The sequence below is a fragment of the Carassius carassius genome, chromosome 34 (assembly GCF_963082965.1).
Source record: "Carassius carassius chromosome 34, fCarCar2.1, whole genome shotgun sequence".
In the NCBI taxonomy this organism is placed as follows: domain Eukaryota; kingdom Metazoa; phylum Chordata; class Actinopteri; order Cypriniformes; family Cyprinidae; genus Carassius; species Carassius carassius.
Window position 1 is genome coordinate 26,015,910 of NC_081788.1, and position 26,854 is coordinate 26,042,763.

General features: G+C 36.2%; 4 protein-coding genes across 5 annotated transcripts in view; all 4 read right to left on the reverse strand.

Moving 5' to 3' along the window:
- Positions 1 to 8,558, reverse strand: part of LOC132114875 (UDP-galactose translocator-like) — a 21,466-nt gene extending 12,908 nt beyond the window's left edge. Inside the window, exons 1-5 of one of the 2 annotated variants that reach the window (XM_059523248.1) lie at positions 8,252 to 8,558; positions 5,480 to 5,662; positions 4,410 to 4,561; positions 1,930 to 2,624; positions 1,373 to 1,619 (exon numbers count right to left, since the gene is read on the reverse strand). In XM_059523248.1, the coding sequence (XP_059379231.1) occupies positions 1,562 to 1,619; positions 1,930 to 2,624; positions 4,410 to 4,561; positions 5,480 to 5,662; positions 8,252 to 8,336 (1,173 nt within the window). In that variant the 5' untranslated portion in view covers positions 8,337 to 8,558 and the 3' untranslated portion in view covers positions 1,373 to 1,561. Of the gene's footprint in view, positions 1 to 1,372; positions 1,620 to 1,929; positions 2,625 to 4,409; positions 4,562 to 5,479; positions 5,663 to 8,251 lie in introns of those variants that run through there. The other variant, XM_059523249.1, reaches the window with a different exon arrangement.
- A 3,199-nt stretch (positions 8,559 to 11,757) lies between these two features.
- On the reverse strand, positions 11,758 to 15,636 carry pim2 (Pim-2 proto-oncogene, serine/threonine kinase). The gene is made up of 7 exons (XM_059523251.1): positions 15,025 to 15,636; positions 14,739 to 14,839; positions 14,597 to 14,647; positions 13,921 to 14,135; positions 13,670 to 13,839; positions 13,410 to 13,586; positions 11,758 to 12,924 (listed from the first exon to the last, which is right to left on the reverse strand). The coding sequence occupies exons 1-7, from the start codon at positions 15,086 to 15,088 to the stop codon at positions 12,776 to 12,778; spliced, it is 927 nt and encodes a 308-aa protein (XP_059379234.1). The 5' UTR covers positions 15,089 to 15,636; the 3' UTR covers positions 11,758 to 12,775.
- A 151-nt stretch (positions 15,637 to 15,787) lies between these two features.
- The window catches only part of LOC132114874 (OTU domain-containing protein 5-A-like), a 28,389-nt gene continuing 17,322 nt past the window's right edge, over positions 15,788 to 26,854 (reverse strand). Inside the window, exons 3-9 of the mRNA XM_059523247.1 lie at positions 21,949 to 22,013; positions 21,699 to 21,855; positions 21,291 to 21,439; positions 19,745 to 19,930; positions 19,017 to 19,224; positions 18,290 to 18,406; positions 15,788 to 17,002 (exon numbers count right to left, since the gene is read on the reverse strand). Coding sequence (XP_059379230.1) covers positions 16,881 to 17,002; positions 18,290 to 18,406; positions 19,017 to 19,224; positions 19,745 to 19,930; positions 21,291 to 21,439; positions 21,699 to 21,855; positions 21,949 to 22,013 — 1,004 coding nt within the window. The 3' untranslated portion in view covers positions 15,788 to 16,880. The remainder of the gene's footprint in view (positions 17,003 to 18,289; positions 18,407 to 19,016; positions 19,225 to 19,744; positions 19,931 to 21,290; positions 21,440 to 21,698; positions 21,856 to 21,948; positions 22,014 to 26,854) is intronic.
- On the reverse strand, positions 24,968 to 26,373 carry LOC132115246 (zinc finger BED domain-containing protein 4-like). Its single transcript, XM_059523629.1, has 2 exons — positions 25,798 to 26,373; positions 24,968 to 25,674 (listed from the first exon to the last, which is right to left on the reverse strand). Exons 1-2 carry the CDS (start codon positions 26,221 to 26,223, stop codon positions 25,234 to 25,236), a joined length of 867 nt encoding a protein of 288 aa, XP_059379612.1. The 5' UTR covers positions 26,224 to 26,373; the 3' UTR covers positions 24,968 to 25,233.

Below are 26,854 nucleotides of genomic sequence, written 5' to 3' on the forward strand. Positions count from 1 at the left end.
CATGTGCCCTAGAAAGCATATTAACTACTACTGCAACAAAAAAAAGAAAACATTCTTTTCGTATCAGGACTCTTCAGGTGTTTGAGGATTTACTGAGAACAGTTTTGGCATATTTGTATCAAATATGTGCACAACATTTTTGTACAATACATAACACAAGATAAATCCACAAAACTTGATTCATTTTTTGCATCATAAAAACAAGATATAGTATTTTGATATTATGTACAGTGTAAGAACTATATTAACAGTCACCATTCAGTCATAAGTTAATTGAGAAAGGCACGGCAAAACTAGTCCCTCTCACACAGAGACACACGCATATGCGCACACAATGAAAACAGCCTTCATTAAGGTTCCCTTTGGTTAGAAAATGACCAAGTTAATTCATTTCCAGCACAGAAAAGAGCTGTGAGCTAAAACTGCCAAAGATGAGGGTGCAAGCAAACATTCACATGGAAACAATGTGTTAAGTGACTGCCTGTCAAATATTTAACTATTTCTGTAGTTGATTTCAATATTTTAATGGAGATCAGTGTCAATTAGATGGCCATTTTCTGAATTTTGAGGATGGCATCTCTTAACACATTGAATTATGGGTAAAGAGGACAGGTAGCGATAAATGTTTGAGATGAATGTAACTTATAAGTCCCTGCAAGCATATTAAAAGCATCCCTTTATATGACCCCTAAGTCAGCCCCAAATCATTCAGAATGAGACCAAACTCAACAAGCCGACAACCACATTACTGCTACATATATCCATGGATCAAGCTCTTTGCCACTTCACAAACTTTATAGGTATTGCCATGTTTTAACTGTAAACACAGCAGACATTCACACAGCTTTTCTTTGTCTCTATTTACAGTTAGCAAAAAACTTGCAGCATGTAGAAGTAGCTGTGAGTGAATCTCACAAAACCTGGTCGAAGTAATGTCTGGGATTAATTTCACCCCAAAATCAAAAGAAATCAAACTAGAAATTCCATTCATTTATATATTTATTTATATATTATACATTAAATAAGAAGAAATAAAATTGTGCAAAGAAAACGAAGCCCGTTTTGTGGACCATTACGATTTTTGCATTGCGACTTTTTGCATTATTTTCATCACAAACAAGCATATTCTAATCCTAAATTCTTATTACCATAAAATATATATAAAAAATATTTTATTTAAATTTAAGTGTATTTATTTGTAGTAGGTGCTGTATTGAATTTAATTCTTGTTTTTAAGTAAAAAAAAAAAAATTATAATAATTATATGTATATATAATTTCAAAAGTATTCATGTATCATAGCAGTAGTTGTTGTACTCAATTTAATTTATGTTGTTCAAAAAATAAACACTTTGTTTCCAGACAGGATCAAGTTTGTCGTTTTTCTGCATTGCCACAGATTTTTGAGTTAAATGTGCTTAAATTTCACAATGCAAACGTTTGTATTGGTACGTAATAGGCTTTGATTGTTTTCTTTAGTTTTTTTAAGTAGAAGTTAGAGGTTTAGTGAGATTCCCCCATTAGTTTTCAAGTTAATCCAATCCAATCCCATTTTCCTCTGCTCAACAGTAGCCTGGCAAATGAAATATGTTCTCATCTTCTTCCCCAAGATTGATCTGTCTAACAGGAAAAAGCTGTTTAAGACAAACATGGAAGAGAGGTGAAGACGTTTGAGAGAGATATGCCTACGAAGGTGAAAAATGCCACTGCTTGGTTTTGGTATATAAAAAAAAAAAGAAACATTGAAAACATCTCTCTGGTTTGTGCTTTCCAAAAGAATTAGGTGCCAACAGTTAAGTGTTCACAGATGCACCCGAACCCCACAGGAGCAGAGAGAAACAAAGAAAGATGAGAAAGTTAGGACTTCCACCGAGAGAGGTAAAGAGCGATTAATGGAAGGGGACACAGATTTCATTTCACCAGCACTGACTTTGGGAGGAAAGCATCCAGCTCCGAGTCTCTTCCTTTACTGTGACTAGATGAAGATGTGCTGGTGCTGGAAGTGCTAGTGTTTGGTTTGGGGAGACTGTACATGTAGACGGCTCCAATGACCAATCCTGCACCCAGCGTGAAGATCAGGTCCACGTGGAAGCCGAAGAGGTAGACGGAAGTGATCGTGGACACAATGATGGAAAAAGATGTGGCGAAGCCTTTGAGAATGTTGTCTGCGTATTTTACAACAACAGCTACCAGGAGGCCGCCAAAGGCCTGGTTAAAGATGACGCCCCACACCATGGGCGTGTAGCCAAACAGGAAGCCTTTCTCAGCAATGGCGGCTCCATCGTTCCACAACATCCCAAGGAGACCCAAAAGAGTCCCGAAGATCCCGAGCTGGATGTTTCTCATCCATACCGAGGCAGAGCTGCCCTTCAAGATCTTCTCAAAGTAAACGCCGGCAAACCCGGAGGATAAGCAAGAAATGATCACAGACACCAGGCCCTTGAAGTAGTTCTGGTTGGCGCTGGTCACAGTCTCCTTCTGTTTTCCGCCCTCCTGCTCCACCTGGACGATCGCTACACCGGCAAACAGCAGCACTAGAGAGATCCACTGGATTTTCGACAGACTCTTGCGCAGCATGAGCACTGAAAACAACGCTGTGGTCAAGATCTTCAGCTGATATGTGACCTACAAAAAAAGAAAAATTGAATTGGTTAAATATTGTTTAAATTAAGTATTTCTCTAAGTATTTGCCACTAAAAATATATTTGAAAATATATTTCATAGCATCTATGATTTAAACTTCAGTTGCAAAAACGGTGTTTGATAGTACGTTCAGTAGGGCTGCACAATTAATCTAATTTCTAATCGCAATTACAATTATGGATGCCACAATTACGTAATTGTTCAAAGTTCATTTATGTTATTATGCACACTGAAGATGTGTTTTTTTCTTTCGACATGTAATCTTTTTTCTATTATTTTAAATTTAGTATAATATTATATCATCATTCATAATTTTAATTTTTTATAATTTAAAGAAGAAACCAATCTAATGTATAGTATAGGCTTAATACTATAGAAAAGCACTAAACGTTTTTTTTCCGTTAAGAGTGTTTTCAGCTTGTTTATTGTAATATAATACGGCATGCAGTTGCATCAAACAATGGCATAAACATCATTAAATGTAAATCATGATAATCAATTTATAATCATTAATTTAATAAATCAACAATTAGGATATTTGTCATAATCATGCAGCCCTAATTTTCAGTTCATTTCTATGAATCTGTTCTGATTCGGAAGCCTATCTGTTTTGATTAAATAATTAAAAACTCAGAATCACTGCTCAATGATTAAAATGTTTTTATAAAATATTCATTAAGATAAATATGAAAGTTTGTTACTATATTGTTACATTGAAATAGGGCTGCTCAATTATGGCAAAAATCATAATCACGATTATTTTGGTCAATATTGTAATCACGATTATGAGGGAGCCATATAACCAAAACTTTATACAAATGATTTATTTAAAATATAGTGATAAATATCAAATATCTGTTTCCTGTAAATAAGGTTGCTATGACATCTACATTGCAGAGGCCAGCGGAATTTCAAACAAACAAAAAAAAGTCCTCAAAATTATTGAAAATAATTAAACTGTCAGTAATAAAAACAAAGACAAATACAACAGAATAAAAAGATACAAATGAAACAAACTGTGCTTTAATGTTTTTTTTTTTATGCAAGTATCAAGCAGTTTACTGTTTAATGTCTCATTTCAGTTTTAGTTTGGCTCTGATGTGTATTTATTGCAGTTAATATGAAAAGGTTCATGTAGCGTGGTACAACCTCCTACAGAAATGAATAATCAAATGTAAAATAAAACATAGCCCGCTGTCACTTTAAGAGCCGCACGGATCCAAATTACCATTACACGCGTATTTTCATTCTCAAGTCTTTATGTTCATTTATTACATGACAAACTAAGGAATATATGAAAAATCACCAAGCGCAACATTTTGACACATTTTTGAGCTATAAGATGACTTTACATGTCCGAGTTGTGTTCCGCCTCTGGGTTTAGGCTATATCTCTTCCTGAGGAGCACCGCATGTTCTCTTTCATGCTTTTAAAAACATGAATAAATATACTTCGATAAATCAAGCACGTCCCATTTTGCAAATGTCACATTACATGATTTTAATGATTTGCATGGGAAATTAGGCTTTTATGCATGAACGAAATTGCAGCACTGCAAAAGGGGGCGGAATGGGGCGCAATAATTGTTTTATCTCGATTATTGTATTTTCATAATCGTTGGCCAGTTTTTGATTAATTGCACAGCCCTACATTGAAATACACATTCAATATAGATTCAAATATTATAAGCAGACTCTCAAAGTGAAAAGGAGTGAATAAGCAGAGAGGAGGAAGAAAGGGCATAAACAAATAGTGGAGAAGCCTTACCTGGAAAGTGGCTGCTGGTAAATTGGAAATGGCCAAATACTGCAGGTTGTTCTGTAACGTGTAGATGAGTGCCGGAACTGCTAACTTCAGCGTGTCCAAATACTGTACGACTAGAGAGTCATACAACAACCATACAAAGGACTTCACATTACCTGTATTCAGAAAAAATTAGAATCAGACACTGCTGCAGTACTACTACTAATAGAAAACTGAATCATTTAAAATATATATATTAATTTATTATTAGTAGTACTAATAGTAGTATTTATATTACATACACTACCATTCAAAGGTTTAGGGGCGATAGATTTTGTTTGTTTTCTTGTATCTCATCAAGGCTGCAATTATTTGATTGAAAATTCAGTAAACAGTAATACTGTGAAATATTACAATTAAACAAAAATAAAATCCTCTAAATACAATAAATGTTTTTTTTTTTATTTGAATACATTTAAAATGTAATTTATTCATGTGATTCTAAGCTAAATTACTCCAGACTTAAGTGTAACATGATCCTTCAAAAATTATTTGAATAAAATTTAATACCAATGATCAAGAAACATTTCTTATTATCAATGTCGAATACAGTTCTGCTGCTTAACATTTTTGTGAAACCATGATCCAGTTTTTTCCTAAAGGATTTTCTGATGAATAGACAATTCAAGCATTCACTGCATTTATTAAAAATAGAAATAATTTGTAATATTTGAAAAAAAAAATTACGGTCACTACGGTCAATATTAATAAAAAAACACAAACAAAAAAAACAGACAATTTCTGAAGGATCTTGTGACACTGAAGTCTGGAGTAATATGTAATATATATATATATATATATATATAAAATACTGACCCCAAACTATGTAGATTAGTGTTTGGGCACTTAAAATATATGAATGTCCTTCAAATATTAATGTGGCATTTCAAATGCATTTTAAATCATAATACATGTATACAATGTTTAAAATTAACAAAAAGTATCGTGAGAGAAGACATTAATCTTTGAACCTAATACACATTATGTCACTAGCTGCAGTGTAACATGCAACCATGTGCTTCCAGTGAACGCACCTCTCTTCTCTATCAGGATGATGACCACACAGGTGAGGACTTTAAGAACTTCGGCCATCACCACGGCTGATGTGGTGTAGAAATGATCTCCTGGCAATGTCCGCACGTAACGGATGCTGAGGATGAGCGATGCATTCTGGATCACCAGAATCGCCAAACTGATGTACTTCAACTTCTTGTTGACTGCAAGAGACAATCTTTTAGTCAACTTTTAGTCAAAACTAGATTGTTCACTGCCAATGTGAAACCGGAATTACATTGAATTAATGTTCACCTTTCAGAATGGGGCTAGTCATTGTTTAGTTTGTGCTTTCAGTTAGGACACACCTACACATGTCGACAGTGAGCGATTGTTTGCTCAACCCAGAGGCAACACCCTGCTTACAGACACTTCAAGTCAAGGAAATAAAGGCTGACATTATTATTAGGGAGAATGCATACAACATAAAAGTTTTTAGCTGAGGTTACTAGAAACAGGCTGTGGACACTACAGACATAATGAACAGGATCTGTGAAACTTAAGAACTTGTTTTGCTGGTTTTCAGTGCCCTGATGTCTTTTCTTCTGTAAAGAACGTCAAAATATAAAAGCAAACAGCCATAAGAAAGTGTCACACCCTCTGCCACACAGTCAAAACCCATCTCACTGGTAAAAAAAGAGCTCCTGTCTGCAAGATAGGAAGGTCAAGATGTTTCAGTTTATTTACTGACTAAGGAAATTCAAAGCACTTTACATGAGAAGATCACTGCCACCATTAACCCTTGTGGTGCATAACATAACATTCACTACAACGGCAGTTCCGGAGCATTTTTACACATACAAAGCGCTTCAAAGGCAGTGAAACAGGTGAATTAAGTCAGGTACAACTTTTCACACTAATGCATTAGTTAGGAATTAACAATGAACATTTTTAAAGTATTTACTAATAGAGGTTAACCGATTGATCGGTTTTGCCGATTAATCGGGACCGATAGTTGATTGCCGAAACTATCTGCAAAATCCATTCTGTTGCTGGAGCAGCTGAGAAGGTCTGCTGTCATTAGACAGTACGAGAGCATCCTCTAGACGCGGAATCAATGACGTCTCTGGTTGTTTGTTTCGACACGTATCGACATGTGACAATGCGCACTGCACAGAGTGGGGACCCTTCAGATGGAGATTTAAAACACAACAAACTGTGTTTATACAGTATACTATAATGCATTTTTTCATATAATTACTATGGAATTAATTTGTTAACTAGATGTTGAATTAGTAGAGAAATGCTGAGAGGACACGAACATTAGTATTGCCTCAAGTGGTTAAAACAATGTGACCAAAACACATGCAAGTCTGACCTAAATGTTTAATGATTGTTACCATCTGCAATCCAAATGCATTCGTTTATTTCCAGTTGATCACATTAATGCATTTGTCATCTGGCAAAGTTGCAGGTTTAAAGCGGTGACGTGTGAAAGTAAACTGATATGTTTGTTTAGCCAACAGAAATCCTGAGAATGCCACAGAGCGCCATTCACACAGCTTTTTTTTTTCCAAATCACTATATTTTTCCCAAATCATTGTTCATGTACATAATGACATCACCCTAGACTGTATGATTATGTTTTGTGCATTTTTCAGTGAAATGGTTGTATTTCAATTGGTCTAATAAGTCTGCTTCATATAGAGAACCATAACAGATCACACTGAACTTCAAACTCAGTCATTTATGTCACTTTGTTTATTCTTGAAGTGAACTTTACCTCTTTTCGTGATTAAACTGTTTTGGACATTACTTGAATTGAATGTGATGCGTCCGGAGTGAGTTGTCCTTGACACAACACTGTGCTTTAGCATATTTTGTTATTTTGATTAGATAATTATTTAAGTGTTCCATATATATATATCCATATCCATAATTTCAATGCTATGGTCTTAGTGTAGATATTTTAAGATGGTCATCTTTAAGCATAACTGCTGAAATGAAATGGTAAAACTTTACGACAAGAGTCCATTTGTAACATTAACTAAGCTTGATAAAAGCTGTAGAAGTGTTGTTCCTTGTTAGAGTGTTAATTTCAACATTTACTTAAACATTTTTACATTTTGAAGTTGCTTTTGTTAACATTAGTTAATGAACTAACTTTAATGATCAATATAAAATAAATATTAATATATTTTTTTAATTAATATGAATTTACTAATATATATATATGTACCATGGTACTTTTATACATACTATATTCAAATAACTGCCAAGTTCATTCCATTTACATAGTACTTAAAAAAAATGCTATAGTATATATGCATAAAATCTATGCCACTATGATATAGTAGTTTCCGGAAAAAAAATAATTACAACAGATGTTATTATTGATACTCATGATACATTTCTGTGAGACCAACTTTAAATGAGAATCTTTGCATTTTACTTCACTGAATACTTGATTGTCATTCTCGTGAACCGTGGTATTTATTCTAGGATACTTCAAGGAATACCATGGTACTTTTTGTAGGTGATGGTATCTCATGACAATACGATAGTACCATATTCATATACCATGTTATTTACATTGTCCGTCAAATACCACCGTGATATAGGTGCAAAAAACACGGTAATACTAAAGTACGACTTTATTAGAGGTGACTATCGAATTTGGGTACTAATTATGGCTACCATTGTATATTTTTTATAAATTTTTAATAGGGGAGTTGACTACTTCGTGGCATTGAATTCACGGAGACCTTAAGCAGTCAGATGTTAAAATAAAATAATAAATTGCTGTTTCTCACCTTCATTCTGTCCTCGGGCGGATGTTTTATCTTCAGTGCTTTTGTTAGGACTCTCGTTGCTTGCTGCTGCTGCCATTATCATCATCACATGAAGCCCAACCTGTCCCCAAACTCTCTCTTGATTCGTTTGGTCAGTAACGATGCTCAGTGATGATTTCCCCGCCGCTGCTCCATCAAACAGCTCACAGCTCACAGAGGAGGCGAAAGAAGAGGAAAAACGATCAAAAGTGCTCGAGGGAAAGTGTTGACGTCCCCAAACACACAAGCACTTCCTGTTAACGTCCGCTTCTTCTTCTTCACTTCCTTGTGTTCTGAATTATGGAGACGGTTTAGCGCCACGTGCAGGCTCGGCCCACACAAATAACAGTATCTAAAAAAGGTATGGTTTAAAACAAATTACCACAAAATTACCAGTGTTGGGAAGGTTTCTTTGGAAACATAATAGGTTACAAGTTACCTTATTTAAAATATAACAAGTAGTGTAACTATTTAAATTACTTTAGGCTATTAACGTAACTGATTACATTTGATTACTTTTCTACATGTCTATAACGAAATGTTTTCAACTGATATAATCATTTACAAATATTTAAAGCAGTCAGGCACTGATTCCTGCCAGACTTTCAAAATCCTTCTTCACTCGAATTAAGATTATAATTTCGTTTTAAAGCACAGCCACCACAAAATCAGACTTTAGCACCTTTTTTTACCTTGAGATTGCTCTGAGGTTAAATGCAGATTTCAAGTTATAACAAGAATCAATAGCTATGACCGTTTTTGAAATCAAAGCTTTGCATAGCTATGACAGGAAACACTGGCACCTAACAATGCATTGGATAAAACAGTTAATCTTAGATATATATACACAAATCCAAATAGGAAATAAACCAGTTATCGAATAAACATGTGTCTCTGTACTAAACTCCCAGAAACATTGGTGTCTCATAGAGCAGAGCATTTTATGAAAGAAATCAGTTAAATCTATATGTGGGTGCATGTGAAAATATTCAGATATAACCCCCTTTGTAATCGTGTAAATTTTCATAAGTAACTGTAATTTAATTACACATTTTTTTTTCTTAGTAACTTTGACAGATTACCTTTATTTTGTGATTTAATTATGTAATTCTGTTACATATACCTAGTTACTCCCCGACACTGACAATTACTATGATATTAGCATTGCATTTTGAATATGGAATACCACGTAAAATCATGATATAGCTATGAATATATCGTACATACCAAGTAGTGTGGTATTAGTGTGGTACTGTCACACTGTTTTAAAAGATTATTACCCTATTATTAACCATATTGCTAAAGTGTTGCTAAACAAAAATTAAATATTACAAAAATCTGTTGAAACACTCTCTCAAGAAGGATGAAGTGTTGCTCTTCAAGAACCTCTAGATGGCAGGAGCAAGCTATCATTTCTGCATAGTCTAATCATCACGACAAGAGTCTGAAATGATCAATTACTAAAGTGTAAAGCATAATATAATGTTATAATGTCAGTTCATTTTAATAAAAGTTATGACTATGGTTTACAGGAAGGAAATGTAGAGTCTTTTTGAACAAAACTAGATTTAACTGACATTATTTGAGGCTGTTCAACACACATCCTCACATAATTCACAAACGTATAAAGACTGAGAAAGGTGGCATGTAAAAATAAAACAGAAAATGTGCAAAATGTTTCTTTACTGCTTAAATACACATTTGTCCTCATAAGTAATAATATCAGACACTGATCAGATTTATTAACAGCTGATTTTAATTGTAGCCTACAATTTGTTAAAGTGACTTAATACAAAATAAAAATAAAATGCAAAGACTACTAATATGCATATACTATTCTTTTACAAAAAAAAAAAAAAAAACGGTTCGTACATATAACTGATCTTCAGATCATTTATTTTATATTTGCCACTATTTGGAAATTGAGAAATTCAGATATATAACTAATATTTATAGTGAAACAGTCCTGCAATGTCATAAAAACTTGATTCACCAGTCCTCTGTATCCACGTGATAAACACACAAGTAGGAACTTTAAGAATCTCTGCCATCACTACAGCAGAAGTGGCCAAGAAATCAGACAGCGTCCTGAGGATGAGCCAAAATCACCAGACTGATGAACTTCATGATCGTCTCTGGGTTCTGGAGTTTTACCAGTGGACAGATTATCTGGTTTCTCTGTTTTGCCATGATCTCGTTCTCCTGTAAAATGATAGCAGTTCCACACTATAAATCTCCCCTGTCCATATCAGAAGGTAATATACGGTACTTTCTTAAAGATTGTATGATGATGCTCACAATGGTACTTTTTAGTACTTTTTGTTTGAATCCAAAAAGCACCATGTATTCTTTAAACTACCTTGGAATACCATGTCATCACTACACAGAAAAAGTATATGGGTGACAAATGTTTACTATTATGATACCAAACAAGTGCTTAAAGGGGGTAAATCACTGCTGCCAAATATGTTATATATATATATATATATATATGTATATGTATATATATATATATATATATATGTCTAAAAAATCTGACTGTCATGCAGTAGAAACACAATTTCTTTTTTCCGGTTATACATGGATGTTTTATCTTCAGTGCTTCTGTGTGAACTTTAGGGGTGAAAAACAATTACAGAAAACCCTAAATTGCTCTAAAGAACTATTGCACTAAAGAATTAATGGTCCCAATACAGGGTCCATTAGGGGGCAGCAAAGAGATTCCGGACAGGTGCAATTTTCTGAGACTTCACAAGCAACTGCATGTCATTTTTTTTCACCTTGAAATATCAGTTTCAGAATATCATTCTGATGTCACACCAACTTCTAATAAAGCGAATGACATCTGTTTATTTCCCACATTCCCTCCCAAATTTTGGGTATCCTCTTTTTCTGGGACATGTATTGTATTTTGGTTTTGTTTTCCTACTGATGTGGTCCCTACAGGCCTTTTGTCCTTATGCATTGCTTTGCCCTGTCTCAGTAGGGCATTGATTATGAACTGTATTGGTCAATGGTGTGTTCAACAGATTCCTGCTTTACTTGTCAGGAATAACTAACCTGAATGGTTTGACTGGAGAGGACTGTTTAAAAATTCCTTTTAACTTAATGAACAGAAAACTATGATCACCATTTGGATCTAATCACTGATATGACAGCAGTTTCTCTTTGTATTTCTTATTTGCATGAACAGAAGATGGATAAAAAAAGACAAGACCGATGTTTTGTTAAATAAAGATATTCCACATCTATATTTTTATTCATAGAATCTCTTAAATTAAACATGATGTGACAACAGCCACAGCACATTGTTGAATACACAAGTATTTACAGCAAAACTGTTGTGCCAACCCAAGTGAAAAATGCAAGGATTATTTTTCGTAACACAAAATAAAATAAAAAAACTAATAACAAAATACCCCAGTGTTCACATGGATGCATTACATGTAATGTGGGGCAAGGTCCTATTTGCATACTTTCAATTTTAAAATCTCAAATCAAAGAATTCAAACATATCAATGCTGTTTTGTATCCAAACACAAATTTCAAATCAAATTTAAATAAATTTGCCATTATGCATGTTGACCTCACATAAGACAGTAAGCAGACCTCTTTGGTGTGTTATAATGACATCAGACATTGAGGAAAAGCCCATAGGCCCTTCTGGTAAACATCAACACTGGGTTAGTGGCTGAAATCCTCCTGACATTAGTTAACATGCTGACATTTGGGAACTTCCAACTAACTGACACATATCTGAGTTCGATCAGTACAAAGCGTCCTGAAAACATTCTTTAAGTTGCAGTGCAGGCATTTCTCAAACAATACGGACAGAAACTAAAAGCCGGCTTAGTAATGGCTCTGAGGAATCCATCTAGGGAATTGGTTGATTTAGAGTAAACAGGATCCACAGGAATGTTCCTCTTCTCTTCTGTTGCACCTTCTTCGAGAGTGTGTGTTGATTAATGGGAACAGATCCGCATGAGCCTAAATTATTGTTCCGCCAGGCCTCCTGTCAAAAGACTGGAAAGCAGATCCAAAGTCTTTTTGAAACCCCTTAGAACAGGGAGAGAATATCAATGTACAACAGAAACCTGTAAAACCAGGTATCATGGCCCACCTACTGTCATTTAAGTCAGTTAGAACTTCAACAATCAAGATGAACACAGTTTACTGCTCCTGAGACTTCTTGCAGAAATAAATTAGTACGTGGCTGAGAAAATAAATAATGACCAATAAATAAAAAAAAGTTGCATTGAGATGTGATGGTTGTAGTCGTGGGAAATATTCATTCATAAATTAAACCTGCAGCAATCCAGGGCTATTCTGGGCTTCTAGAAGAATAGATCCCAAGTCCATATGACACAACATGAGCGTTGAAGGCAGCCACACAAAAAAATAAATAAGGAAGAATCCAGAAACCAGTAACTAGAGTTCAGGAAGTCCAGTGTAAAAGCAAAACGGTGTGTTTGAAAGTTCTGAATCGAGTCCAAAGTCCTTCAGGATTTAAAGGCTTGGCTTAATATTGCTTTTTGCTTGCAAATATTCAACATCCTCAGAGCTCTCGGTCATCCAAGGATGCTGCAAAATCTGCTCCAAACTAGGCCGATCCTCCGGCCTGTATGAAAGGCACCAGCAAATCAGAGACTGGCATTCTGAAATGAAAGAATAAATGTTGAATAAACCTGCCATTGTATACTACAAATATTGTTGGCTCTATTACGAACTGCTCATGTGGTTCTGTTGTAAGTGAATGCACAAATGTAAATGTCCTTAAGTAACAAATCAGCTTGATTACATTGAAACAGTGTTTGCATAATTTGCAACCCATTTGATTTCCATAATGTAATGCATTTGCAAGTTATACAAGTACAAATGTACAAAACAAGAATAAAATGTTGCACAGGACAACCCATTAAAAATTGTATCAATTTGATATATTGGGAAACAATATAATAAGCCTATGTGTCATTTTGTTGAAGAATAGCTCACTCAAAAATGCAAAAGTTTCAAACATTTGAAATAACATATTTGGAAAAATGATGGTAACAAACAGTCTATGGTATGGACAAAATTGCATTCTTGTTTTTTTTTTTTTTTTTGTCTAAGAAATTAGAATTCATTCTGCTTGCAGGCTCACCTTTGGAGATGCGTTTAGTGAAACTTGGAGTGGCTTGTACTATGTCAGCATCCCTCTCAAAGGGAATGTCTCCACACACCATGTCAAACAGAAGTACGCCCAGTGACCACACGGTGAGCGGACGAGCGCTGTAACGCTGGTGGAGGATCCACTCTGGAGGGCTGTAGACTCGTGTTCCTAAATACACAGGAAGGTCATTAGAAACAGAGTCATGAGATTACATTCATGCATATGCAGTAGCCACCCTAAAGCTGCCTTACCTTCAAAGTCAGTGTAAATGGAGTCCTTCAGTAGAGCACCAGATCCAAAGTCAATGATTTTGATGTCTCCGGTGCGGGTGTCAACGAGGATGTTCTCATCTTTGATATCCCGGTGCACAATTCCCTCGGAGTGGCAGAAGTGCAGGGCTTCAATGACCTGTTTGAGGAACCTGAAAAAGACGATTCTCATCAGTATTGTGGTTTACGGTTAGAATCGAATGCCAAAAGACATTACTGTTGCTTTTTCGTACCTTTGTGCAATGGGCTCCTCCAGGGCCCCACGTTCAGTGATGAAGTCAAACAGGTCCTGGCACTGTTGGGGTTTCTCAAACACAATGAGGTATTCCTGACCTGGCATCTCAAACCAGTCGAGCATTCGGATGATGCCGCGGTGACCCGACCCGGACCCTCCGCCCAGACACAGCAGGAGAGCGATCTCCATGGGGACGGCATTTGCTGAACCAGGCTATGAATATCAGATAAACAAATAAAAAAAGTCATTGTTAACTTTGGATTCTGATTATTTTCCACCGGAAACGACGTTATATTTATAAATTTCCTAAGAAAAGTTCAACATATGTTATTGCAGGGGTAACTTGGGTTTCTCCCTGTGTTGTTAAGAAGAGGGGAACTACAATTTTATCTGTCACATATTTTGGACCTATGAATATACTTCTTGTTCTGAAACCAAAAATATCTAATCGATTAAGTCTACTATTAAACTGGTCCTGACACATATGGGAAAGTCCGCTTAAGTTTCCCTTGTAGGTGTTGTGAAAAATCCATATCGACATGCCTACGTCACTTACTGTAAAACAACCAAAACAATCAGAAGAGGGCGCTATAATTCTTGTTTCTATGACTATATTATACTTTGAAGTCTTATAAATACCAAAAACTTTTGTATTAATATGAAGGATTACTCACCAGTTTGGCCCACTGCTGAATTCTATCACGGGATATTTGTTTAATAGCGACCTAAAAAGATAATGAATGTAATTTAGAGGAGGAATTCATGAAGATATATATCCAAATGTTTGCATTTTATATTATTGTGTATCATTCTTACCTGTTGTCCGTCTGAAAGGCGCTGTCCGGAGAACACAGAACCGAACCCACCGCTTCCCAGAAGGGCTCCCATCTTATATTGCTTCTCAAAGTGTTCTTTAGCTAAAAAAAAAATATATATATAATAAATAATACAATTAAATATAATAAAGATGCATGTGGGTATTTAAAAAAGAATAATGCTTCTGGATTAATATAAATTTTGCACAAGCAAATATTAATGTGTTTATTAAGTTTAAAATGATTTAAAAGTGAATTGTTGTTTTTCGGTATTTGAGCGAACTTACCATTTTTCGCTCTCACGTCTTCCAGCTGATCTAAACGCAGGTCAACAGTCCGATTATCCAACATTTTCAGTTTTTCTAGGAAAAAAACCCCGCTAAAAATAAAGAAGGGATATCTTAAGATAGTATTGTAAGCCGCCTCAGCAGAACATGTCCATGGTAATCTGTTATGGTTCGTCACTGTTTTCAATTTAAATTCCTCCTTTAGCAGTGAGCGTCTCCTTCAAACACTCGCACACTTCTGAATCATCTCAGTTTGTAGTTTTAAGTTTACATGCGTAAACACGCCCACTCTAATGAACCCGCACAACACGCTTGGAGTGTTTTGAACTGACAGCCAATCACTTCGCTCAAAAATTTAGCCTAATGAATATTAATGAGTGGTGGTTAGAATTCTAAGAATCTCTCTCGCTCTTACGCCCAACGTCCCACAGAAAGAGCGCGCGCGCGCAATGACAGGAATACCTTTGACTTTTTTTTTTTAACGTGTACATTTTGAATTCACTCATGCACTAATGCAATAAATTCCAGCTGTTTCTAATAGAATTTTACGGACAATCATTAAATAACCATTCTGAATATTCTGAAGGTATAATTTTTAAAAAGCAGTTCTCAGAGATAAATGCCACTAGTTACAATTGAAACAGATACTAGCATCTCATTATTAAATGTAAATAAAACTGAAATAGATACTAGCAGTTAATACATTTTACTACTACTAAACCAATAGACTGGGGGGACTAGAAAAACTGGAAGAAGCACCAGGTGCAATTGTAATGCATTTAATTTAGAAGTAAAATAAACCCCATATCTTCACATAGAATTATATGGCAAAATTTGCTGCTTTCTAGTAGTGAAAATTAAAAACATAGTAGTCACTATTAGATTGTTTACTAGTAATTAAAGTATTTAAGTCAAAAAGTAGATACTAAATAGTGTAGTTGAAACAAAAGTCATTAAGTAAAAACATTGCGCACATTTGCACATAAAAGTAGGGATGATCTTAGACCAGTTCGAAGGGCATAATTACTCATGCTTAAGCATGGTTTGTGCATGTGGGACAGTCCCACATCAGCGATTTACAAAACGTTTTTTTGTCTCCATGATGATATACCAAGAAAAACGGAAGTTAATAGCTAAACGATGGTGTCTGATAATGCTTTCTAAAGATATCAAGACCTGACTTGCCATACTGAAATGTCCCAATGATCCTTTGAGACACTTGACTGGTAGATTTCAGCATTGCATTCAATCTGTGTGCATTTTTACATAAATAAATATAATTCAGACACACCTCATTCTTTAATAAAACTGTTTTCCACATTTGAAATCAATAATGAAGTCATCAAAAATATTGCATATTCACATAAATCACAAACAAAACTTACTAATATATTAAAGAAATCAAGACTGTATAAAAAGGATGCCAGCAAATAAGTATATTTCTTCAGAAAGTCCTTTTTTTAATCCAAGGAGAAAAAAAAAGCATTTTCATCCCAAACAAGAAAATAAAACAAGATTATATTAATTAATTAATTAAGAGGATAAAGTATGACGTTTTTCAATAACTTTTTGCTTCCCCGGGTTTTCTATAATGATATCAGTCTTGTTTATTTTCACATGCATTTTAAGAAGTCCAATGATGGGGTGAATGGCATACGAAAGAAAAGGAGTGGTAAGGTGAGTATCACAACAATGGGCCATAACTGCTGAATGGCTGAGGCCAGTGATGAACTGATGGATGGGGGGAGGAATGAGAGGACCGTGTGAACTGCATGATGATGGAGAGAATGTGACTGGTTTGATCCCATGTCTCTGCCTCCTGCTTTGGGTGCAGATTGTGCTTCAACCCTCCTTTATCAACTGCTGTCTGGAGAAGGTGCTCTATGCATGGCGTTTTTCTTCATGCTATCGAGGTATTCCTGTTGTGACACGGCCAAGACGGAAGCCAGTATCTCGTCATCCTCCCAGTCTGTTAGGCCTATTGCAAAACAACAGCACCAAAACACATCATGGTTTGCTTACATAGATAAAAACACATTATATACACTACAAGTCTAAAACACTCGACTGACACGATTTCTTATCTAAAGGCTTTTGCTCAAATGCTTGATATTAGTTTTATAGATAACTTTATACGCTTCCAATGTTTGGAAGAATTATTAATTAAATATACTTTCAAATTTAATTTACTCCTGGTGTGGTAAAGCTGGATTCTCAGCATCATTTCTCCAGTCTTCAGTGTTACAAGATCCTTCAGAAATCATTCTAATATGTTGATTTTCTGCTCAGTTATCTTCCATTTTTAATAATGGTTCTTATAATCAGAGTAGAAAATGATCAATGGTGTTTAACTTTTTTTTTGTGATATATTTTTTAAGGATTCTATGAGGAATAAACTTTAAAAGAACAGTATTTTTTTCCATTATAGTAAATGTCTTTATTATTAAATTGGATCAGTTAAACATCCTAAGTGAATAAAAGTATAAACTTCTTTGATTTCCAAAGGATCATGTGACACTGAAAATTCAGCTTTGTATCACAGCGATAAATTACATTTTAAAATATATTCAAATAGAAAACTGCCATTTTAACATGTAATAATATTTCACAATATAACTGTGTTTTATGTATTTTTTTAACAAATTAATTCAGCCTTGATGAACAGAAGAGACTTTCAAAAATTATTGAAATTTCCAGTACTGTCTGTAAATTAATTTCTTTATAAATCTAAAATTTTTACATTTTTAATACATAAGGCTGATGATATAGTAAACCAAACCAGGTAACAAGTGTGTAACATACATAGGAACTTCATAAAATGTATATATTTTATTATTTGAATACCTTTAATATTATTCTCAATTGTGCATAATGGCAATAATAAATGAGTAGGTGTGTGCAGCTTTTTAGACTGATGTATATCCATTACAAGAGTTAAATTTGTGAAAAACATTCACTCCATATTTGCATCTTCTTAAGCTCTAGCTGATGTCAACAGTAGTTGGACATCTCAGCTGGAATCAAGTGTATTTAACTACACACAATGACTATACGTACATGCTGCTTTCTGCATGAGTGCTGGGTACATTTCACACATTTCCATGCTGAATCACATGGATCGCATTACAGATTTAAGCTGTGTGAGATGCATGAGGAAGGCAAGTGAGCGCCGTGATTAACATGGCATTCCTGAGCGCTGGATTGTTTCATACTGAATCAGGCAGGACAGCTAGATGGATTGGCAAGCATGCTTCCACTTCCTCACCAAAAGCAGTAGGGGACATCTCTTGCATAATGGCCCGATAGCCCAGTGCTGGATACAGAGACACCAGAGAAGATGAGGTGGGTCTGTCTGGTCCAACACAAGCCTGGTTACTGGGACCTGAACGGCGAGACAGACAGTTTTTTTTTTTTGGCGATTTTCATAAAACACCACACACACAACATATTCTGCATTAAGAAAAGAAACTTTTGAACATTTTTGCAAAGTGGCATTTAAATTAAGCAAAATTACCCACAAATATTAATTACTGTAATGCATCTGGACTGCTTAATCATTCTTAATAAAAATTATCATTATATTTGCATAACCATTGCACAGTACCATGATCATTTCTGTAATAATGGTAATGCATTTTTAAATATACAATGCTATAATGATGCTGAACATTCAGCTTTGAATCACAAGAAAATAAATCACATTTCAAAATATATTCAAATAGAAAAGAGTTGTTTTAAATTGTAATAGTATTTCACAATATTACTGATTTTACTGTAATTTTTAATTAAAGAAATGCAGCCTTGGTGAGCAGAGGAGATTTCGATCTAAAACATTAAAAATCTTACCGACCCCAAACACATTTGAACGGTAGTGCACATAACAGAAATTGAACTGTATGAACAGGCTTTCTTTGAGCAAAATATAATTTCAGTAAGAGTTAAACTGATAGTTTTAATGACACTGTTCTTATTGCAAAACACTGCTAACAAACCTGGTGCACAGGGTGATGGGGGTTTGGAAAGTGCATGGGCCGTTCCAGCCGGGGAGGGGGGCTTTGCGCTTGTGTCCGAGTGCGAAGGATCAGGAATCTCCGGAGAAGGGGCGGAGCTGCGCTGTCGTGGGGATCGGGCATTCCATTCTTCCAAACCACTGGAGGCCGCGGCCGTGGCGGAGCTGCACGTAGCACTGGCCTTGCGAGGCTGAGGGAGGGACAACAGTAAACACGTTCATTCACAAATGATAAGCGAACAGGCACTTCATAGCTTCAAAGTTTGTTCGCTTAGATGAAATGACTATTCAATTCAGAAGCACATTTTTAAATTAATTTCTTTCTGATATACTGCTGCTTGTCAGTGAGTTTGTGAGAATGTGATTTATAAGAAAGCCTATTGTTTCTGTGAAGAAGGGTCTTGTTCATAGCTGGTTGAAGTGTGAAACGCAAACCACACAGTCTGCATGCACGTGAGTAGCCGATAGACTTAGCTATGTGTATCTCAACCAATGAAGCAGGCATCACAGCTTGCTTGTTAATTTCGGAAATAATTCCTGTGCAATCAGCATTAAACCAGTGATTATGTTATGATGCCAAAGGTATTGGTTACACATTAACTCCTATTGACAATCATGTTCTACAAGAATCTGTAGAAATACAGATTCTGATCGAATGAGACATGAAGTTAGGCAGTAAGTAGGATTAGTATGAAAACGGAGGTTTCACACCTGCCGTGCCTGTTTCTCCTGGTCTCGAAGCCACTGCAAGTACGATTCTCTGGCCACTTGCTCTTCTATGGCCTCATTGGTGGCTTCCCAATCCGTGGCTCTCTTCTTGTCCTCCAGCATCTGTTGCTCAATCCAGGATTCCTCTGACGTTGTAATGGCATTCTTCATGAGTGACTGGTCTGCAAACTGCGTAGAGACAGAGAGAAATATACAGAAGAGGAATTAAAGGCCACAGTTTTGTCCTCAGGTGACAGGTGAGAATGCTTTCTGCTCAAGCACCCTGAAGAAGAGTTGATTCATGGGAACAGGAGAAACATTTTCCCCTATATGCAAATTGAGCAAAAGGAGCTGCATTTGACTGCAACTGTAAACATCCAACATTTAGGCTGATGAACTTCACAAATCTCCACAATACTTGATTTGGCTCTGTCAATCACAGTATTGAGTATTCCGAAGCGAGTGCAACATTTTTTATTAAAAAATAACTTTTTAAAAAACATTGTACCTTTAGAAATTTGACATTACTCCCGTCAAGCCAGTTATGAAAAAAATAGTATGTACGCTTATTATCGCGTCAGTCTGTCATGTTCATCATAAGAGACAGAAGAAGTCAAAGGCCACAGCGTTGCCCCTCAGGTGACAGGTGAGATAGCTTCTGCTCAAGTGCCCTGAAGAGGAGTTGATTTGTTGGAACAGGAAAAAACACTGTCCACTTATTCAGCAATACCTCTTTTATTACAAATACTTTCTAAGAGTGGATGATGCATTACATCATATCTCGGAAATACAGAACCCATCTCATAAAACGAAGGGTTTCTGATTGGACAATCTGCATTTGAAGGTTTCAAGATGTATCGATTTTTTTCTCTTGCTGTTCTCACTGTGCTACAGGTCCACACAGTATACTGGCTCATTCCCCATCTGGAAAGACTATTATACTAAACTAACTGACAGTGATATGGGGGAGCTCTAGAAGATAAAAGCTCTACACTTTTTAACTGTATGATACATTTCATCCAGCAAATTTTGGCTAGCTTTTCTGGAGAATGCCTCCAAGTTGTTAAAATTACAAAGCTACTGATTGATACTTTAGGAGAGTGATAATGGAAGTGTTCACATCAGTGTTCCCTCTTAGTCACAAATTAGTCAGAGCTCCAGGACACAAAAACAAACAAACACAAAAACAAACACACACACAAAAACACACACACACACACACACAAAAAACACACACAAAAACACACAGGCTCTGTTTTTGATAGGAAGCCATGATCTGTCTTTGATCTGCCCAGCTTAAATGATCACAAGGCATGTTGCACGTAAACAAGACAGTGTGCTGTTAACTGGGCTCCCTCAAAACCACAGACGTGTGGAATGTTTCCCCCCATTTCACCCAGAGCAGATCACTTTAACTTACTACAAGTCTTTCAAAAAGAAAAATCGAAAAATTGAAAGTTGTACAATTAAAAAAAAAATGTAATGTGGTCCTAATAAAATAATTAATAAAAATACTTTATTAAATGATTGATTGATTGCAGATACCCACCCCTGGTTTGAAGGCAGGAAGTCCAAGCCCAACTCCGATTGTGGCTTTGTTGGGATTCACTACAGAATTGTAGTGAATGTTCCGATGGTAACTAACTCTGATTGGCTCGTCATTATTTTGATGGATGCCATGGAACGTGTTGATTGGTTCTAAAAGAAACCATCAAAATAACATTCAGAAACTCATAGAACAAGGAACAAGATCTACTTATGCATCAATATAAGAGCAACATGCATCACAAACACTGTTAATCATATTGCATTTTAATATGATTCCTTGCAACACCAATAAATCCATGAAACAATTTTCTAATTGGTAATCGCTATTTACTAAGTTACTTGCATGATGGAATATAGTTAAATGTCCATAATTCAAATGTATGGACACTGTAATGCAAATTCGACTCACCTATGCCGTACTGATAAACTTCCACTGGCCGATTGTACATCTCTGCCATAGCCTGCATCTCAATATGGTTTCCATGACAGTTGTTCTTCCTCTTTCTGTTGATGTATGTAGTGAAGTCCTCGGTCACATAGTTTGAGAAGTAATCTGCATTTTTCATCTGCAAGTAAAATCATACAGAAAGCATGAATTTAATTAGAACACGATCAGGTTTCGTACACTCAGATGATCCCAAAGAAAGAACATCACATACCAAGTAATCCATGCAATGTTTGCGGACGACTTCGTGCATATCTTGGTCTCCGTAAACTTGATCAGCTGTAGAAAGACGACGATAGCAGGGTTATTTGCAAATAAAGACAACTTGATCTTTGCATTCATTCATTTTACAAGAGTTAAAAACATTTTTATTGCACGTTCTTCAATCACTTGTTGTGTCTCTGCAAAATAAAAAGTAATTTAGAAATGTAACTGCACACAATGTACACATTGCATACATTTGTTGCATACATTTATTTCATGCCACACACTGTTTTCAATTAAATGATTTAATTTTTCTTAAAATTATGTCTTCACTTTTGGGACATAAAAATAACACAACTGAAATGCATAATATTGTGCATGTTAGTTATTATAGCTGCATGAAATTTACACCTTATAAAATAACAGTGTGCAAGTAACTACTGAGTAATCTTGAGCATGGTTTGATAGGCAAATTCTGTAATGCATGCATGCATGCAAGGCTACATGGTTCGTTCCGCAAACCACTTTTGGCGGGCATTTCATATGCATTTATGTGCCAATGACTCAAAGCAAGACTACGGGCCCAAATATGGTTCAGATGTAAACAAACGGGTGTGTGAGCTCTGCTCAGAGGTCGACACCTTTTCCTTCCAAAAGCAGCAGATATGCAAATGAGCCTCAGCCTCAAAGCGCATTCCGGTTAGTCACATGACCACTTGCCGCAAAGATTCTGAGAATCTCTTAGTCAATTTCCTCTTTCGCAGTATAGGCTTACTTCTGTTGTGACACTTCTGAACAGACTAAGGAAGTTGCACTTGCCTCGCTAAAAAAAAAACATGCTTTAAATGAAAGTTCAAACGAACGCATCAATACAGGTGCTTTATTTAAAGACACTTGCACTTTTTTAGTTCCCTGAAGAGGCCCTGTCAACCTGCCTAAATATGTTATCTGATACAGTGGTATCAGTTGTTTAAGAAAGAAGACGTTGTCGTTGGTGAAAAGACTTTGGTTTAGTTCAATGTCTGGTTGAATATCCTATAGCAAAAACTCTTATAAAATATTATTTAATTTACAAGAACAGTTAATTATTGCAATAATACTCTGCAATTGGCACAAAAGGCAATGAGTGAATGCTCTGTGCCTCTTAGGATATTCATTTAATCTGAAAGAATCTTTCGTTCTGTTCCCAACATGAACAATACTTGACATTTTCTGGCAGGTCCATGTTGTTTTCTTGAGCTAGCTATAGATATCACTTCCTAGGTTTGCCCATTTATGAATGCTTACACCTGGACACGTGTTCATTTGAAGGTCAATGCTGTCGGAGCATATGGTTTAGTTTTGAATTATTCCTTTTGCCAAGTAAAAATCTGCATTTAGAACAATAAAACCTTCGCTTTTTGTTTTCTAAATAGGTTCAGTGAGCCTTTAAGGAACAGATTCATTTGTTAAAATCAGTACCCTGACATTTGAAGCTGTAGGAAAAGCAGGTCAAACAAAGGGGGAGATCAGCAGCTGGAGATTTGGTCTGCTTTTGTTTCCCCATTTGGCATGTTGTTGGTATTTCCATCTGTCTTACCATTTGCATTCATTACAGCACAGTGCAGTGGATAATCAGACCCGTTGTCAGTGGGTGCCGCGGGGGAGACTCAGGGATTTCCCTTCACTCCTTTGCATTATTTTGACTCATGTCACCTACCTTCGTTCTTTTTCCTGATTTCACCCCAGATTTGAATAACAAACAGCTTTACTATAAAAAAAGAGTTGCTGCCTTGTACTCGGTTGTAACTTTTGCATGTACAAACAATGAGGAGTACTAAGGAAAAACATTTCCTGAAGTATAGCCTATGTTGACCTAAACTGCATCTTCAACATTTATACTTTTGGGTAAAGGGATATTCAAAATTCCCAACAAATAGAGTTTTATGTTTGTACATCATTTACTCACCCAAACCTGTATGACTTACCTTCTGTAACACAAAATGAATTTTGAAGAATGTTGGGGTCCAAATGCTGAGACACTTTTCAAAATTACATAAGTCTTCAAGATATTTTGCATCCATTTTATGCAAGCTGCACTAATAACATTTTATCATGCACTTTATTTGTCAGAATCTAGGTGGAAATAAATTATTTTGTTTCTATGTTGATAGTCTTTCTTATAAACAAAAATAGTGCCATATCGATGACCTTTGAATTTTGGGCTGCAAACACCATTGGATGACAATTAGTTATTTTATGAAAAAAAAAAAAAAAAAAAAAAAAACCCCGATACACTTTTCAAAATATCTTCTAGAGGTCTGGACTGACATAAGGGTGAGTAAATGATGACAACCTTTAGCATGTGTATCAACTAGGGCTGTTTCGAATGCCATTTTTTGAGCTTCGAAGCTTAGGTGGCAATCAATATCGAATATTCGAAGCTTCGGTGGGTGGGGCTAAATATATAATAATAGTGTCGGTTTGCATTTGTATCATCTTTCACGACTTCACGTTTCACTCTTCGGCATCGTAAATGTGTTGCGGCAGACCCAGTGGAGTGCAGTGTTGCATTTGGTGCAATATGATCAGGTGGCACACATTCTTTAAATATTAATAAACATTTAATAATCTTTTAAATAGAACAGTTTCCGGTACGCATTACACGGGCAGGTTTATGCTCCGAAAACGGACAGTGCACAAGTGATACAAAACACAAAGTCTGTTGAGAGCAAGAACTTTAATAAGGTATTAATAACGAACATTTCTTTAAAACAAATGAATCCCAAAACAGAAATTAAATTAGTAACACACAGTGATTTCAACGAACTGTAATAAATAAAGAACACGGTAGCATGCTTATAAACAGTTGAATAAGAATAAATGAATTGTTTTTAAAATGACACAAAATGTAATATCTATTACAATTAGTTTTATTCTATATAAGGGATTTATTTTGTCTTATTCTGACTTTTTGTTAATTTAAATCTTTAAAATGCGCGATGCTTTTATTGAAAGCATGTTGCGGTGTTTTTTTTAATTTATTATTATTAGCCTGCAGTTCGTTGAACTACATTCATTTATTATTCGTAAATGTAATAATTACTGACACCGTAACGGGTTGGCTATTTAAATTTAAAGTAATTGTAATAAATTTTATTCACTCCCTTATATAGAATAAACTGTAATAGGTTAAATAGAACAAGGTAATGTTAGCCTAGCTAGACAGCTCACATTTCAATGACAAAAATATTTAGGCTCTTTCAAACACTTATATAAATCGCAACCCAGTGGTTGGAAACTATTGTGAAACTACCTATACTCGTTTCATGTTGTGTGCGAGGAAGATGAGTTTGTCCACATTTTCTGGTAAAAGGGAACTTCGGGTCTTGTTGACGATGTAGCCAGCTTTTGAGAAAATGCGCTCTGATGGAGTTGAAGTGGCCGGAACGCAAAGAAGGTGTTTGGCTGCAAATGCCAGTTTAGGGTAGCGGTCACTGTTTTGCTTCCACCATGCCAGTGGGCCCGACTGTAATTTAGTAGCATCTCTCAAATACTGCTCCATCTCTGTCTTTGCGCTGTCTCCGCGTTCTTCTTCCTCTTCGTCATCAGCCTGCATCAGCATTGAAATCTCCTGCTGTTTTTTTTTGGCGGGTGGTGGTGGCGCATCCGTCTCCTCTTCTCCGTGGCTTGCTGACAGCTCTTCTCCCTTGCGAACGATCTGTTGCTGATGCAGATGTTCAGCTAGTCTGACAACCTAAACAAATAGCATTTTCTTAGTCTAATCTATGCGTAGCGCACACAATAATCTTAGTGGCATAATCACAATACATTTTAATTATTTACTATTATATAGTAGTAATAAAAATATAAGTCTAACCTCAATGTATACCAGGTCCTTCTTCTCATCCTCAAGGAATTTAAGGTGCTTAAATCTCACGTCTAGTGCTGAAGAAAGGAGATAGATGCTGGTGGGTTCCAAATTTAACAGTTCCCATCTGCTGTCGATCTCCTTGACAAGGGTATTCTTCATTTCTCTGATGGCAGGGCTGTCATCCTCTTCTGGTGACAGGTGGCGTTTCTTCAGGTTAAAGAGCATTGGCACTGTTGCCGACAACGACAAGTTTGCCTCCTGTGATAGTAGTTCTGTGAGTGTGAGCAGGGGCCCAAGTAATTCTGATGTCTCTTGTGCCAGTTTCCACTGGTCTCCTGTCAAGTCAAGGGTGCGATTTCCTTTCTTAGTGATGCTGGGATCTGACAAAACAGCTGTCACTGGCCATCGCTGCTCCACCAGTCGGTTAAGCATTTCATACGTAGAGTTCCAACGAGTAGCAACATCTTGAATGAGTTTGTGTTGTACAACGTTCTGCTGCGTTTGTTTCTCTTTCAAAGCAGCTGTAGCCTTGGCACTTTTTTTGAAGTGCCCTACGAGATTCCTGGCAGCTGAAACTGTGCGACGGATTCGGTCCAGTTTCAGAGCTTCATTTATGCATAGTTGCAGCGTGTGTCCTGAGCAGCAGACCCCTTGAACGGTTCCCCATTTCTCCGGTTCTTTATTCAGCGTCTCGGTGCACAGCTTCATATTGCTGGCATTGTCGTGAACAACGGCTATTCGCTTGTAATTTGGAATTGCGAATGCATCTGCCGCGTCTCCAAGCTGTTGTGCAATGTTGACTCCTGTATGGCTTGACTCAAATGCTTTGGTTTCCAAAACGAAGGCAGAGAGTTCCCACTCCTGAGTTATAAAGTGACAGGTGACAGCCATATACGCCTCCATACTCACGGAAGTCCAGATGTCCGTTGTGAAACTTAAGGCCGTAGCTTTTTCAACGAGAGCATAAATTTGGCCTCGCAGATCGCTGTATTTAAGAGACAGGGTGTTTGAAATACTGGAACGGTTTGGGACAGTGTAGTCTGGCTCCATTATCTTCATTAAT

What these genes read in the sequence shown, in the direction of transcription:
- pim2 (XM_059523251.1), bottom strand. Translation starts at nt 15,088, where the DNA reads ATGTTGGATAATCGGACTGTTGACCTGCGTTTAGATCAGCTGGAAGAC. An exon ending in AGACGTGAGAGCGAAAAATG is followed by an intron (nt 14,840 to 15,024) that starts GTAAGTTCGCTC and finishes TTTTTTTTTTAG; the next exon opens with CTAAAGAACACTTTGAGAAG. An exon ending in CACTAAACGCATCTCCAAAG is followed by an intron (nt 12,925 to 13,409) that starts GTGAGCCTGCAA and finishes CTTTCATTTCAG; the next exon opens with AATGCCAGTCTCTGATTTGC.
- LOC132115246 (XM_059523629.1), bottom strand. Translation starts at nt 26,223, where the DNA reads ATGCTTAACCGACTGGTGGAGCAGCGATGGCCAGTGACAGCTGTTTTG. An exon ending in AGGACCTGGTATACATTGAG is followed by an intron (nt 25,675 to 25,797) that starts GTTAGACTTATA and finishes CTATTTGTTTAG; the next exon opens with GTTGTCAGACTAGCTGAACA.